The sequence below is a fragment of the Hipposideros armiger genome, unplaced genomic scaffold (assembly GCF_001890085.2).
Source record: "Hipposideros armiger isolate ML-2016 unplaced genomic scaffold, ASM189008v1 scaffold_5, whole genome shotgun sequence".
In the NCBI taxonomy this organism is placed as follows: domain Eukaryota; kingdom Metazoa; phylum Chordata; class Mammalia; order Chiroptera; family Hipposideridae; genus Hipposideros; species Hipposideros armiger.
In genome coordinates this window covers 696988-712634 of record NW_017731355.1, presented here as the reverse complement: position 1 = coordinate 712634, position 15647 = coordinate 696988, and the positions used below count along the sequence as shown (strand labels likewise).

At 42.5% G+C, this 15647-nt stretch overlaps 1 protein-coding gene across 3 annotated transcripts in view; it reads left to right on the top strand.

Annotated features, from left to right (window-relative positions):
- Positions 1-15647, top strand: part of SYT16 (synaptotagmin 16) — a 210288-nt gene that overhangs the window by 184460 nt on the left and 10181 nt on the right. For all 3 annotated transcript variants that reach the window (XM_019644425.1, XM_019644417.1, XM_019644410.1), the window contains 3 exons: positions 3406-3662; positions 9136-9576; positions 12465-12654. In XM_019644425.1, the coding sequence (XP_019499970.1) occupies positions 3406-3662; positions 9136-9576; positions 12465-12654 (888 nt within the window). The remainder of the gene's footprint in view (positions 1-3405; positions 3663-9135; positions 9577-12464; positions 12655-15647) is intronic.

The following is a 15647-nucleotide window of genomic DNA, read 5'->3' as shown; positions in this document are numbered from 1 at the left end:
TATATATATATATATATATATATATATATATATATATATATAAATAAAGAGATCTATTGCAAAGAATTCTAATGTACTTGTGGGACCGGCTAGGCACCAGAAACACACAGCTCTGAAATGCATAGGACAGGCTTTTGGGAAGTATAGGCTCAATCTCTCAGGCATGAGCTGAAGCTGCAGTCCACAGGTGAAATTTCTTCTCCAGGGACCCCTCAGTTCTCCTCTAAAGGCCTTCCAATGGACTGATTATGTGGGATAATCCCCTTTACTTAACGTCAACTGCTTTAGGGCTTTAATCACACCTACAAAGTACTTTCACAGCAACGCCTAAATTAAGTGTGTGATGGAATAATTGGGGCCTGTAAGCTAGCCACATCGATGCATAAAACTGACCATCATAGATGGTAAGTGACAGTATTTGTATATGAGTGGTGGTGGTAGAGATGAGTTTGGGAATGTAAAAGAAAGAAATTGGTTACGCTCCATCAAAGTGGGATATGGACTAAACAAATTCAAGAATTTCTCTGCTGAAATAAATATGGTTGATGTGACATAATTATGCCCTATAATTTCTAAGAAGCCAGGGTGGGATACATTTCTCTGACAACAGGCAATTCCTTTTCTGTATGTGTTTAAAGTGACATGATCTGCTGTAATTTAAAGCATGGCGAGACTGCGTTATGTAACAGTGAATCACCTTTCCCTTTCCTCCTCCTTGCAACTTGACTTGTACCCCAGATTTACTTTTCTAATTCATCCTTGAATGTCTGTCAGGGAAAGTGGTTTGTTACATTAATATAGTTCTTATGTTTTTCAGTTATGAATAGTTCTGCAAGGCTTAATGTAGCTTTTCAAAATTCCCTTATTACTGATCTAGGTATTATCACTGTAGGAGCTGAAGCCATGAGACAGTTTTATGGGGGTAATTTCTTGGCAAAGTTAGATTTTGTGCTGAAATCCTGCTGGGTGCTACACACGTTGATGGATGACCCACTGTTTAATAGGACATTATAGTGTTCATGTATGTGGGGAATGGATGTACTAATTAGAACCTTAGAAGAAAATTCTGCTTTATGTTGTAGAGTTTTACATACGGAATATCCCTTGTTCTACCATTTTCTGCGGCTTTTTTTTAGTGTGTTTAACAAATAACTGAAAGTGTGATGTAAAAATATTATGGTGTCCCATGAAAGTATTTACAAGGGGTTTGAACTGAATTATTAAGAATAACAAGGCAGATAGGGGAACTTCTTAATGGCTTGCCATGGTTTTGCAAAATCCCAACTCAGGAGTCTGAAGTTGTGCACTGAGTATCAAGTCTGCCAGAAGATATTTTTATATGGTCTGCAAAGGTGATATATATTTTTAAGTTTACATGTTTACTATAAGTACAAAGGTCTGACAATTAAGTTCGCGAACTTTCTTGCACTGATGTTGCTAACCTTTTTTGATATCAGAGGGATTATTCATTATAATTTGTACCAACTGGACAAACAGTTAACCAAGTTTACTATTTGGAAGTGCTGAGAAGGCTGCGTGAAAAAGTTAGATGACCTGAACTTTTCACCAACAATTCATGGCTCTTGCATCACGACAATGCACCAGCTCACACAGCACTGTCTGTGAGGGAGTTTTTAGCCAGTAAACAAATAACTATTGGAACACCCTCCCTACACACCTGATCTGGCCCCCAGTGACTTCTTTCTTTACCCGAAGATAAAGAAAATATTGAAAGGAAGACATTTTGATGACATTGAGGACATCAAAGTTATGCAATGACAGCTCTGATGGCCATTCCAGAAAAAGAGTTCCAACATTGCTTTGAAGGGTGGACTAGGTGCTGGCATCGGTGCATAGCTTCCCAAGGGAAGTACTTTGAAGGTGACCATAGTGATATTCAGCAATGAGGTATGTAGCACTTTTTCTAGGATGACTTTGCAAACTTAATTGTCAGACATCATAGGCCATATATTGTCTGGTAAACCACTGTCACCACCACTCTATATTGCTACACACCTGGCTGTTTTAAGTATTTGTTACCTGCCTAACCTTTGAAGTTATTTTGGTTTAATGAAATCCACTGGTAGATAAAGACTATACAGTAGATGTCACGTGGCTTAGTGCTTTCAAGGAGCTTACATTCTAGCTGATGCTTTAAGACTAAAAGTGGAAACAATTGCTGCCATGCAGTGTATAAATAATTTATGACATATATTTTATCATCCACTCATGTATCCTGTCTGTATGTCTAATTTTTCTCTTATCCTGTGATGGGGGCTACTGGGGGACCTGGAGGCCAGAGAGAAGGCTACTTTTTTGGCTGCTTTTTGAGTGTAGGAGGCAAGTCAGGGTGAAGACAGTAGCTTAGAAAGACCCTGTCAGTTTTTCTTTACTATCTGAGGGTAACCTAGACATTGAAGGAGAGGCAGGGGATGAACAAATTGAGGAAGTACTGAGAGAGTGAGAGTGGGAGCAGGAGAAAAGGAGAGGAGAGGAGAGGGGAGGGGAGGAGAGGAGAGGAGGAGCAAGAGAGAAACACTGAAGGAGTCAAGGAAGACTCAGGAGTTGTTGGGGCTTTTGATGGACAGGAAGGAAAGGACAAGAGGGAGGGCTTGAGGACCTCGGTGAACAGAAATACACAACTAGCATTTTCATGAGCCAGTGAGACCGCAGGTGACAGCGAGTGAGGAGGTTGTAGAAAACGAGGTTTGTTGGGTTGGATGAGGTTCCTTTGGGCCAGAAAAGTAAGCAAGGCTAATATTTATGGAAGGCTTGATGATTAGCAGGAAGATATTATTTGATGTGTCTCTCTGATGGCTCATATCTTTATTTTATAGATAAAGGAAACAAAGATTAAGACAATTCAAATTGTTCAACCTCTTAATCCAGAGCTAGGATTTAAACCCGGATCATATGAATCCAAGTCCAGTGTTCTTTGCAGGGATCAAATAGAGAACTTTTTCTTAAGAGAACCACTGAAACGTTTTGAGCAGAGGGTGATATATGGTGAATGGGAAGAGAGAATGAGGAATGGAGGAGTCAGGAGACCCTATGGTCTCCACAGTAGATTGCTGTTCTTGCTTTCTAGATCCATCCCCAAAGCCTTCTGGTCGTTAGGCCCAACAAAATGCTAATGTGCTTATTTTACCCTCCTCACTGAAATACACATTCTTTATACAGATATTATTAGAAAGTATTTAACCTTCCACCCCGCAGAATGAACTAATTGTCTTTTTGATGATATGGGCTAAGTTTATCCATCCTATGAATGGAATTAAATTTCTACAGGTGTTATTTGGTGAGTTTTGTGTTTGAGACTTTACTGTTATAGTTGCTAATGCTCAGTGTCTCCAGCTCAAACGGTGTAAAATAATATTTGAAATTGTTTCCTTATTGAAACTTTAGACTTGGACGGAGCCAGCCACCTGAATTATTCTGAGAGCCTGTCTTACGGTGACGATGACCCCATCTCTGCCCACTCGCAGTCCCATCGTGAGGTGCGAGATACCAGGCACCATGGCACATCCCCCCAAAAGACCAGTGTGGTCCACAGCCTCAGTCGCCAGTCCACTGAGGGCAGCTTGGAGATGGAGACGGCTTTTAATAACCGTGGACTTGAAGACTCCTATGCCACAGACAGCTCCTCCATGTGGAGTCCAGAGGCGAGTAGATTGTCTTCCATTTTTTCTTGCTTGACTGTTGTGTGCGCTCTGCCTGGTTCTTGCCCTCTTCCCCCTCCCCCACCCCTCAGAAAAAAAATTTCTCCAAAAAGGAAGCATTGCCTTGAAAAGCAAAGACCTAAAGAAACTTTATTTGAAATATTTTTTTGTTCAGGTGACCAAGGCCCAACCCCTATGTGAACCAATGAAAGAATCCTAATTTCTATAAAAAATGGAAAAATAAAAGAAGAGCGGTAGCAGAATGGGTCCAGCAACAGCCAGGCTTCTTTTTTTATATATAAAGGAGTTTTTAGTTCTTTAGAGAGACTGGTTTATTTCCTTCATGGTTTCAATTAAGGGGAGTCTCTTTTCATTTACTCCAAATCTTGAGTAATGATTATTTGAGTATGGGAATTATTTGAAAATTAAACTAAACTACAGTGGCCCTCCAAATGAAAGTATACAAGAAGTTATGCATTATATTATGATGAGGACCTTGCAATGTGAGTACATTTGCTAGCTTTGAATTGAGTTGAAGATCCAGGACAGGGGGCGGCAAGCTTTTAAGACGGAAGAGCCAATCCTGTCCCTCACAACAATTTAAAAATTATTCGAGAGCCATAAAACAAATGAAATCACCATTATGTGAATAATAACCTTTAAAAATGTTATAAATGAAACTATGATAGTTTTATTTTCATTTTCAATTTTACTTCAGAGCTACATGTACATATCCGAAGAGCCGCATGTGGCTTGCGAGTTGCAGTTTGCAGACCCCTGGTCTAGGAGATGGCATTAGTCTAGAATGATTCTCTGGCCACTAACTTTGCTTTTTGGAATAACTCTAATAAAAGATGTGTCTAAATTTATTTTTCAATTAAAACTTACTCCAGAATATGCCTACCCAACCAGTGGTGTGACTAGAGGTGATGATGATAGAAATTATTATTTATTAAGCAATTACTATGTGCCAGGCACTGTGTTAAGGAGTTTTACAAGCATTGTTTTACCTTGCAGTCATTTATAGTTATTTTTTATTAGCTAAATCCCTCCTATTATGAATTCTGTGACAGTAGGAGATATTAAATAGTGGTGTCTAATACTTACTTTGAGATTAATTTTGATGAAATAAGTCATGTAAGTGTATAAAATTTGAATATAATTTGTGGGGATAGAGGAAGGAGGAGGGTGAATGGGTTTTGGTAGCATCCGTCTGACAGAAAATAAACAGGATGAATCTCTTATTGGGACACACCAAATGCTCATCAAGGAGAAGAAAAAAAAATCATAGGAAGCCATGTTCCCAAGCGGTAGTGCTAATGAGCTGGAGCGTGTAGAGGTTGTGTAGGGAGGTGTGCCCATGTGCGTGCACACTTGTGTGCTGGTGTTCCTACTGAGGACTGAGATGGTAACTCAAATACATGGTTTGTGGCTTGTTAAAAGCAACTCTTCATACAGAGACACCCAAAGCTATTAACCTTATGTTCTGTAAAAAAAAAAATTCTGCTTCCCTGTTGGTTTACTGCTGAGAGTCATACAAATCCTACACAGTCACATTTAACGTTTAAAAATACTTTTCTGGGGGCTTTCTCACCACAAAAACAAAACAGAACTGTTTACCTGCCTATTGATGCTCTGTTCTCTGATCACTGTGCCAGTAGACTGGGAATTGCTTTCCCCAGGTAACTACCCATTTGCCTGCCTCGTCGAGTTTTAATAGAAGACTTGGTGTGGAGGGCACTAAATGTTCTCAGGCTCCAAAAATACCAGACATCTCTGTGTGCTCCATTCAATCTCCTGTCTATTTTGAGACAAAAACTGTAATTTGGTGCTCTTACAGTAGAACCTCAAATGCAGCTCGGAGGCAGTTCCTGTAACTGCCTGCTTGGCAGGCTTAGCTCACCTTTTAAGACTTGATTTATTTGCCTCTTAGCTGTATTAAGAACCCTGTCGACCCCCGTGTATCTGGCACGGGGAACATATTGTGGGTCTGTTTACTTTGGGCCACACAGATGACATCAACACTATCTTCCTAAAACAGAAAGGCTTTCAATTTGATAAAAAAATCTTTAAACCTACAATGGGCTTTGGCAACATGGCACAAGTATTCCCATCTTAAAGAAAACCCCGGGATATTAGAGCGAAATGAATCACTTATTTTGCCTCAGAAGGAAACCGGTCATGCCCTGTGACTACCTGTTAGGCTGATGGATTTCCAAGTGCTGTTCTTCTCCGCTGGAATAGGCCATCAGCTTTCTCCTGCGGACCCAAGGCTGGCAGGGAAGAGTGGGAGGGTGGCTGGTGACGAGCACGCAGGGAGCGAGGTGTCCCACTTTTCATCTCTGCTTTCCACTGATTAACTGGTTGGCCTTGAGAAGTTAATTAAAATCTGCCAAATGGGGATAAAAATGAAGAGATTTTTACCTTGCAGGAAGGTCAGATGGATGAGCGGTATTAACAGGACCCACATGGGGGGCTTCTTTAGTTGCCTGGTGATAGGTAAAGTGTGTTGAAATAATTAATTGCTACGAAAATATCCTCCTTCACAAATCTTCATTTCAGGCCACAAATCCCAGTTTTCATGGGCTACTGCTTAGATTGTTCTATCCAGAGCCTGGCTGTGGCCTGGAGCTGTGTGGTACTCAGCTATATCCGAGCACCCCCTGCCATCCGCCTTCCCACAGGACTTTACCACAAACCTACAGGTGCAGTGAGCATTTATCTGAATAAATAGCCTGATAGATAAGTGGAGAGATACTCATTAACTAGGATATGTCTACCTTGGCATTGTCTTTGATGACAAAACTTAGAGCTATTAACTAATATTAAGAGCAGGGGCCTAAAAGGATGTGAAATTCAAAGGAGTGTTTCTAATTCCCATCTCTCTCATCTTGTTCCCTTTTTACCTAATACACTTACTATACATATAAATAGCTATGGTGAAAGGTTTGTGGGAGAGGAAGGGAGACATTATGGTTCAACATGAAGTTTGGGGTTTCGAGCATTAACACTGCTAAATCTTGGATAGTCCTTCACATATGATGTTGGGGGCAGGGAGTGAGTTACTTAGCCTTTCTAGGTCTTTGTTTCCTCCCCCATAAAACGAAGATATTAAGCTATCTACCTCGTTAGGTTCATATGACTATTTAAAAAGATAATGTTTCTTAGCTGGATTTCCCAAAAAGCAGAGGCTATGTTGTTAGGACATGACATCCTATGGAAGAGCGAGGGACAAAGGAGTGAGGCAGGGAAGAAGGGAGAGCCAGTATGAAAAGGTGTAACTGAGTTGGCCACTACTGAGTGTGACTCAAGGTGGGACCATACTATACTCTAAGAGGCTGTGTAAACTGGTGTAAGGACATCTTTCCACGGGGAGAAAAGTTGACTGCATGGGACATTAAACCCCGCACACTCTGAACTTTATCTACATGAGTGCCAAGCAGGATTCTGTAGCTTTCTAAGCCTTGACATCAATGGAGAGCCTGTGGTGGGAGCTGAGAGTTACAGTGCATGGCAGGAGGTAAGACTGTGGGGTTGTGCTGGACTGAAGCCACGTAGTGCCCAGACAGGCTGGCCTGTTGGGAAAGATGGAACAAATGGTGAGGCCAAGGTCTGAAATGCATAAAAGCAGGCTTTTATAGTCTGTAAAGGTTTAGAATGTTACCTGACATAAGGAAGGGCTTAGTGGATGCTAGCTATTATCACAGATGGTCCAGCAATGCAGAGATGATCAAGAGTAGGCTAAAGGAGAGGGAAGTTGTAACCAAAGACTGTGACTTGATTTTTGAGTTGGCCTAACTCCTTGGAGACTTGCTTCTAATATTATATCTACGCTAGTCAGTTGTATTCATAAGTCTCTATAGCAACCAATTTTATCACCTGAAACTAAGTACCTCTGAATAGAAACACTCACACATGAATGCGTGCTCAGAGGAAAAGATAAAAGAAACTTCCCTTATTTTGCAAGAAGCCTGAATTTTCTTGGTAGACTAATGTGAGTCTTAAAAGAGAGGGTATTTATTAGATGTCATCTATGTGTCAAGTCCTTTAATTTTCACAACTACTCTGCGATGTAGGTATCTTCCCCATTTGACTGTTGAGAAAAACAGGAAGTGGAAAGGATTAAATGACTTTGCCCAACATAATCAAGGTAGCAAGTGGTAGACCTGGGATTCCTAAGGCTGTCCATTTTAGAGAACCTTGCACTTTTACCTAAGCTCTGGGGGAAAGTTACATTGCTATGTGTGCATTTTTTGAGGTGTTGGATTATATATATTTTTAAAAGAAAGAGGTCTTTAAATTAGCAAAGCCTGGTGTTTCATTACATAAATAAGAACTGATCCTGATTTACAATAAGAATCAGACCAAAGTTTATTTATGGGTAAGTGTCATGCCTTCAGAGGAAAAATCAAATTAGGTTGACATTATTTATAGTTGTTGGAGGGTGGTTCATTACAGTAAATGCAGTTCAGCTCAGTTTTCTCAGTGAGGTCATCAGATCTGACTGGCTATAGGTGAATTGCAGTCGAAGGGTAATATTTCATAACGAGGGGAGCTTGTTGGAAAATAGGTAGCACTAGTCTGGCAATGGGATAGGTATTTATGGAATCTGGTCTGAGCCAGGTATTTTCCCACATCTATTAAAACTTCACAACAGCACTCAATCAAGTAAGCATCATACTGCTCATTGTTCAGCTAGTTGACAGAGAGGATGGCCTATATGGCCAGGGTCAAAAAGCTAGTCAATGATAGACTTAACAGTTTCTGTTTGGTGCTCATGTATATATTCAGTCCAGGTGTTCTGTTTGCAAGTTCAGTGTCGCTGTTTGCTAAATGGCTGTTGGGATGCCCTCCTAAACCCTTGCTACTCAAAGTGTGATTTGAGGTCACCTGAGACATCCTTGCAGTCTTCTGAGAAATGCAGAATCTCAGGCCCCACCCCAGTGCTACTGAATCAGAATCCTCAGATGAGTCAAGTCCACATGAACATTTGAGAAGCTCTGCCCTAAACCTTTCTCCCAGGTAGACTGGATATCTACTGAAGGGTCACATGTCCATGACCCCCATTTTATTAGGATTCTTGTCTTTCAGAGGTCCTGGCCCATGGAGCACAGGCCCAGGCTCAACTATTTCCCCTGGGGACTCAGGGAAAAGTTATCTCTTGGTAATTGTGTGGTTGACTAATTTTAGGCTTAGTATCTCAGTTGGTTTCAGTTATAGAAGTCAGTTGTGCTTTATGAAAATTCTTTGCAAAATACAGAAGTTTGTTCATTTGTTCCAAAAACTTTCATGAAGACTCATGTATGTCAGGCACAGTGTCCTCAAAAACTTCACATTCTCATGGGGAGATAGACCAGTCAACATACCTTTCTAATGTAGAGGGCTCTGTGCTAACAATAAAAAAGTTTGGGGTCCTGAAGGGGCATGGAGGGGCCTTATCATTTCCATTCCTAATCTTCTCCTCTGTCTGCAATAGGAGCAGGATGGGACCAATTTTCAGGTGCCATCTGGGGTCCCAGAGCCCATCTCAAAGTGTGGTGACATGGATGTCATCTTTGAGTATAGAGCTGCCAGCCAGAAGCTCACAGTGACCATTGTGAGAGCACAGGGTCTCCCGGATAAGGACCGGAGTGGCATCAATTCCTGGCAAGTTCACGTCGTGCTGCTGCCCAGTAAGAAACAGAGGGGCAGGACAAGCATACAGAGGGGTCCCAACCCTGTCTTCAAGGAGAAGGTCACCTTCGCCAAACTGGAGCCCAGAGACATGGCTGCCTGTGCCATCCGCTTCCGCCTGTACGCTGCCCGCAAGATGACCCGCGAGAGAATGATGGCAGAGAAGCTGTTCTATCTCAGCCACCTGCGCCCGGAAGGGGAAATGAAAGTGACCCTAGTTCTGGAGCCAAGAAGTAATATCAGTGTGAGTATGTTAAATGGTGCCACGAACGACGCGGTGTGTTCAAGGATGTGGAATGATCAGCTCTTGATTTCGTACATTCAGCCTGTGAATCCAAACATGTTCATTTAATTTTCCATTTGGTTCTCCTCATCCTTATAAGCCATGGTTTGCACTTAATGCGAGAATGCGTTTTTCGTGCCTTCTTTTCTATAACCTGATGGATGTATTCCCTGTTGATTGTAGGAAATGACAGCACAGTGTGGTGGAGGACATGAGAAAACGGGGAGAGGTGGCAAGGCCTTCTGGTTAGCTAATAAATGGGCCTACTGCCCCTCCCCCCACTCTACCCCCAATATGCATTACGATGAATCTAAAAGAAGGCACTTTCAAGGTGAGGTCCTTAACAAGTGTGCCTGAGTAGGCTGCACCAGTAGCTCAGAACTCCAGGCACTGCTAAAACCTTCCATTTATATGACCAAGCCCCTCCGTGTGCCCCATGCCCTGCATCCCCTGGGGTTTTAAGGAAAGACAGTGCAGCATGCATGTCTACAAGATGGGTAACCCCATCTAGTGTGAGTATGACCCTTTAAACACCATGTGAAAAAGACCAGGCATCTATTTTGGATTGTTGGTCTAATCAGTCATCCATCCAAAAGAGTTTTCTGAGTGCGTCCTCTATGTCAGTACTGCATAGGTAAAGGGGGTGCAGGAAAGAACAAAACAGGTGACGCCTCTGTCCTTGGGGAGCTTACAGTGTGGTAGAGGAGGGTGACAGCAGGCAAACCAAGGCAGGCAAGGAAAGAGAGTGACAGAGGCTGCTGTTTGTTAGGAAGAGTCAGAGGAAGTTTATTTGAGGTGGTGAGAAAATACAGAACTCAAGAAGGCTGGTGGTATATGGAGCACAAGGAGTTTAGACAGAGAGAAGGGTACTCGCAGGTGTCAGGAGGTGGGGAGGAGTTCATCATATCTGATGAAGAGGAAAGGAGCCAGAAAGGCTAGCATGTAGAGATGGACGGTCCCGCCACTTAAATTTTAAATAGGTGTCTCAACATTAATATCTCCAGACTTGAAATCCTGATTTTCGCCTCCCTAAGTCTGTTCCACCTGAAGTCTTTCCATCTTGGCTAAAGCCGATTTCGTCCTTTTAGTTGCTCGGGGGAAAAAATTCTTACAAGTCCTTTTGACTTCTCTTCTTTCCCCCTGAAATCCTATTGGTTCTATCTCCAAAATAAAACCGGAACTTGACTCTGCTGGATTATTGAAATGGACTCCTAGTGTTCATCCTGCTTCTGCCCTTTGCCCCCTCAGACTATTCCCAACATGGGGGGGGGGCGGGCAGAATGGCCCATTTAAAACATAAGACAGATTATGTCTCATGTCTCTCAAATCCCTTTTTCTTCTTAAGCTCTGAGTAAAGTGTATCTGAAATCATGGAAAACCGAAGCCACAGGAGGTCAGGAGTCCTGCGGTGTGAAGCTGAGGGATAGGTTTGATCACACTTCTGTCTCCATGTGCCGGGCCCTGTGCCATGTGCTGGGAGCACAGAGTTGAGTGGGGACCATGAGTCAGTATGAAAGAACTTTGAGGATAAAAGTTTTTCCATTCACCAGTTACTTCTTGAACATGATTATATGCCAGACATTGGGCTGTGCACTATAGCCTGAGAGATTGATAAGGATTCAGAATTTGATGGGAGAGGCAAGCTATGCAGTGATCGGTACCACAGTAGATGCTTCTGTAGAAGCACAGGGGAGGGGGCGATCCTCACCCCAAACTAAGCAAATATTCCATTGTTGGGTTGTCATCCTCTCGTAGGGGCTACAAGGCACCTATCAAAACCTCCTGGCTCTATAATTTACAAAGTATTTCATGAAAGCCCAGGACGCCAGATGTCCATGGCTTGATAAACAGGATATTTTCCTACAGATATGAAGAATATTTAATTTCTTTTAGTACATTTATTTATTGGAGTTCCAGATAAGAAGCTTTAGGAGATGATTTTCCATGTTAAGAAGAAAGGCTTGAGTAGAGTCCAGTGTACTAGTTTCTGGTGGGACGGGTGGTGGCTCCGGGAGGCTGGCTGGTTTGCCCGCTTTGGGCTGATTCCTGCTCCCCCTCCCTGGGTGAGAACCAGCTTGGTGATCTACTTTGCTCTCCTGTGATGTGTCCAATGCATGAATGAGAGTACTTTGGAGAAGCGTGCAGGTGAATAAACGTAACAGAAAGTGTGGGTTCTCCCCTGGGGTCACCTGGTGCCTGCAAGGTCTCTGAGAGCTACGGTCCATGTGTGGGCTTCCTTACCAAACAGCTGTAAAAGTGTTCATTTTCAGTATAATTTCTTTCCTTAGCAGGAAGAATGTAGCTTCTGACATATTCCTGACAGCCTTAAGAATCAAAACTAGGGGCCAAATGTTCTATGCGGTGGTAGACGTCCAGTGGTCATTTCTTGCCTAGTGAAGACAAAATGCCCCCTGTATCGCTACATTCATCAAGAAGCTGCAAAGAACAGAAACAGAACTCATGCCTGGAGTGGATGTGTCCCATAGAAACATGCGAGCACAAATTACGCAGGAGGGAATTTGGGTCTATATTAAATGTATTATTAGCTCTCCATGTATCTTAGAGGATTTGATTTACACTAGTAATAACATCTTTGTTCATTTTGTCTTCAGAGAGGAAATACTGAATGGAGACAGCTCTTGAAACAAAGATGTCAGCTAATAACGCAGGGGCTTTCATCCACGACCGTGCTCCCGGGGCCCATTATCATTCACACCAAGTGCACAGTTCCTTAGTAACTTTTGGCAGCAGTTGAGATTGGGTCACAATTTCACCAAACATATCTGCTTTCTGTAAGAGAGAGTAGAGCAGCGTGGGCCAAAGGCTTCTTTGTTTTTCTTCCCCTCCAGAGTGGAGAGTCTCCGCTCAGCCCATCTGCCGTTTCGCACAGTGATAGCGCTTCCTCCACGCAGTCGCTGTCTCATGGAGGGGCGCCAGAGCTGCTGGTGGGGCTGTCCTACAATGCGACAACGGGGCGATTATCTGTGGAAATGATCAAAGGCAGCCATTTCCGAAACCTGGCTGTTAACAGAGCGCCTGGTAAGTGCATGTCTGTCCCCCCAGCTCTGCCCTTTCCAGGGGCTACTAGAAGGCTGTGTCTGCTTGCATCTTAATCCTTTAACTTTTACAACGAAAGTGATCTTGGTATGGCTTAAATGAGTTTTACAAAGTGAGAGCTCTTGGATTTTTTAATTGCCTTTCTGTTTAATTAGATTGGAGACTTCTTCAATATCTAGATGCATCTCAACATGAAATAGGCTGACCTGAACGTGCCTATTGTTTAAGGGAAAAGAATGATGTCTTTTCAGCAACATAATCTGTGTTGGCAATTAAAATCTGCTAATAGGTCCCCGGCCCTGAAACACCTTTAAAGAGGCAGAGCTCAGGCAGGCATCGGAGTGAGGCAGGTCTGAGATAAAATTCCAGCTCTACCTGCTTACCCACTAGCTCTGCTCTGATTCTCTGCAATTTGCCTCTCTTTTCTGTTCAGTAGACTCATCTGAAACAAAGGAATATTAATAGTACCTCCTTATAGGGCTGTTTTGGAGTATAAATAAAATAATTTAAGTAGGACATTTAGCACCGTGTGTAACACATAGTGAACACACTAGAAATGTTAGTGGTTTTGGTGTTGATGGAGGAGGAGGTGGAGGAGGAAGATATGGGTCAATACAGGCCTGACTCACAACTTCTGAGATCAACCATGGAAAGAGGGTCTCAAGACGTACTTCAATAGCTGCAGTCCTGGGTTCAGGAAACCAGAATAAAAAAGCAACTGCTGACAATTGTCTCTCAAAACCCAAGAAGTTGGAGATTGAACACTAGAATGATGTTGCTAAATAATGAGCTCACCTTTAATGATCTTGCTTGTCAGCAAAAACAGCTTAAAAGGGGGCAAGAAAATGGTTTTTGCTTCTGTTCTGCATTCTGGATATCATATAAGTACATCTAATCAGAGGAACCTAATTTGTATCTAGAATGCTAGCTGCAAGAGAGCCTGGAAAATGTTGTTGTTGAATTTCTAGTCTTTGAAGCACAGGGAGGTAAAATAGAAGGGTGTGGAGTGGAGGGCAAGTGAGCCTGTCCCCCATAGGCACCAAAGTCTTAACTGAAATAAAGATGAAATCTATAAGAACATGGTAAGCTGCAAGAGTCAATGGACTCAGGCCTCACATGTCAGCCATCAGGTGAAGAGCCAGCAGAGATGGTAGAAAAAGATCAGCTCCTACAACCAAATCTGGGCTCTCACTTTTTTAGCCTTTAACTGTGCTGCACCCCACAAAATCCCTGTTGTATTATATCTTGTGAACCAATCTGTATTAAAGCCATCAGAGCAAGTTAGTAAGGAAAGCCCAGCACTCTTGATAACAGAAGAGACAGGTACATAAGTCATGTTCTGTGTGGATGTTCAAAGTCAGGTGAGGGCTATTTAAAATGCATAAGTGCTGATTATTAATTGCATAGCTAAAGTCTCTTTGCTAGATACAGCCTTTGTTTTATAAAATAGATTAGGAAAGATCTAGATTTACTGCTCTTCCTTCATCAGAGCTTTTGCTGGTCTCTTTCCATGCCCTCCTGAGATTTGGTGAGATTTGAGTAATTTTGGGGAAATAACATGGTGGAGCTACAGAGAATGAATGATAGGGAGGCAGATCACACAGTCATGGCTCATTTCAGTGAATGCTGGGAAGCTTTAATGTGTGTGCTGGGTGGAACCAGGCAGTACAGGGGAAAAGGACAGCATGGTGGCTAAGAAAGCATCAGCCAGAGGCTGGCAAACTTGGTGTCAATTCAGGCTCTGCCCCTTATTAGCTGTGAGTCACTAAACTTTTCTGAATCTCAGTTTCCTTATTTACAAAATGGGGTCATGGTAACATACACTTTCCGGGGAAAGTTACTACAGATAAAGCTGTGATGTTGAGGATGGTACTATTGTATTTTCATACATTTCTTTATGAAAGAGAAAAATGCCAAAGGGGATATTCTTGTAACAAATGTTTAAAACAGAATAGGAAAAAAGGCACAAGTCCTAATTTAGAAACTGATTTTTATTCCAGAAGTTTAAGTCAGTTTGTCATGTACAACATGGTGTTTCATAGACATACTGCTGCAATTTAACTTAAAATGTAACTGACACGCTGTATCTTTGCAACCAAAGTAATAGAAGATAATGTGGCTGCGATGTTATTAATGAAAACAGAAACCCAATAGTGAAGGCAAAAGTTTTTTGTTTATGTGGAATGATGGTACTCAAGGAAAAGCCAACTTAATTAAGAGAGGTTGAGGCCATAGATGGTTCCTTTGTGGAGATTCTCAAAGGGGCCTCTTGGTAGTTCCAGGGGCTTTAGATATTGATGGCATTGGTTATTCATTATGTCTCACTTCATTACACCACTCGCACGACTTTTTGCAGTCATCAGGTAAGCCTAGGATGCATTTTTTGTTTCCACATGGAAGAGAACATGAGAGAGGAAGGATGAGGGAACAAGAGTTTCATGAAGTAACTGAGCAGAGTTGGAAGCAAGAGGTGGAGAAGGACAGAGGATGCAGGTGGGGAGATGAATGGGACCGAGAGCAAGGGGTGATGGAGGGATCTGGCCAAGTGAACTGGTCTCCAAGGTGGAGGTGAGGGTTGGGCAGGAGGTAGGACCAGAGCCCTCGGTTAGAGTTTACCACAAAGGAGGTGCCTACCAGGGAAGAGACACATGTAGGAACATATATATTCAAGGATCACAAATCCTGTGCTTGGGACTCTTGGCACAGGTGCAGTGCCTCCTCTGAGAAGAGGGGACATCAATCCTACCTTACAGGGTGTCTCTGATAATGTGAAGAATGGAAGGGCACTAATTCCATTCATGAGGGCTCCACCCTCATGACCTAATTACCTCCCAATGGCCCCAAGTACCATCACACCTCCAAATAGCTTTACACTAGGGGTTAGGGCTGCAACATATGAATTTGGGGAGGAATTTCCACTCCATAGCACAAATGGAGCAACATATAACAATTGAAGGATCTTAGTGATGGGTATA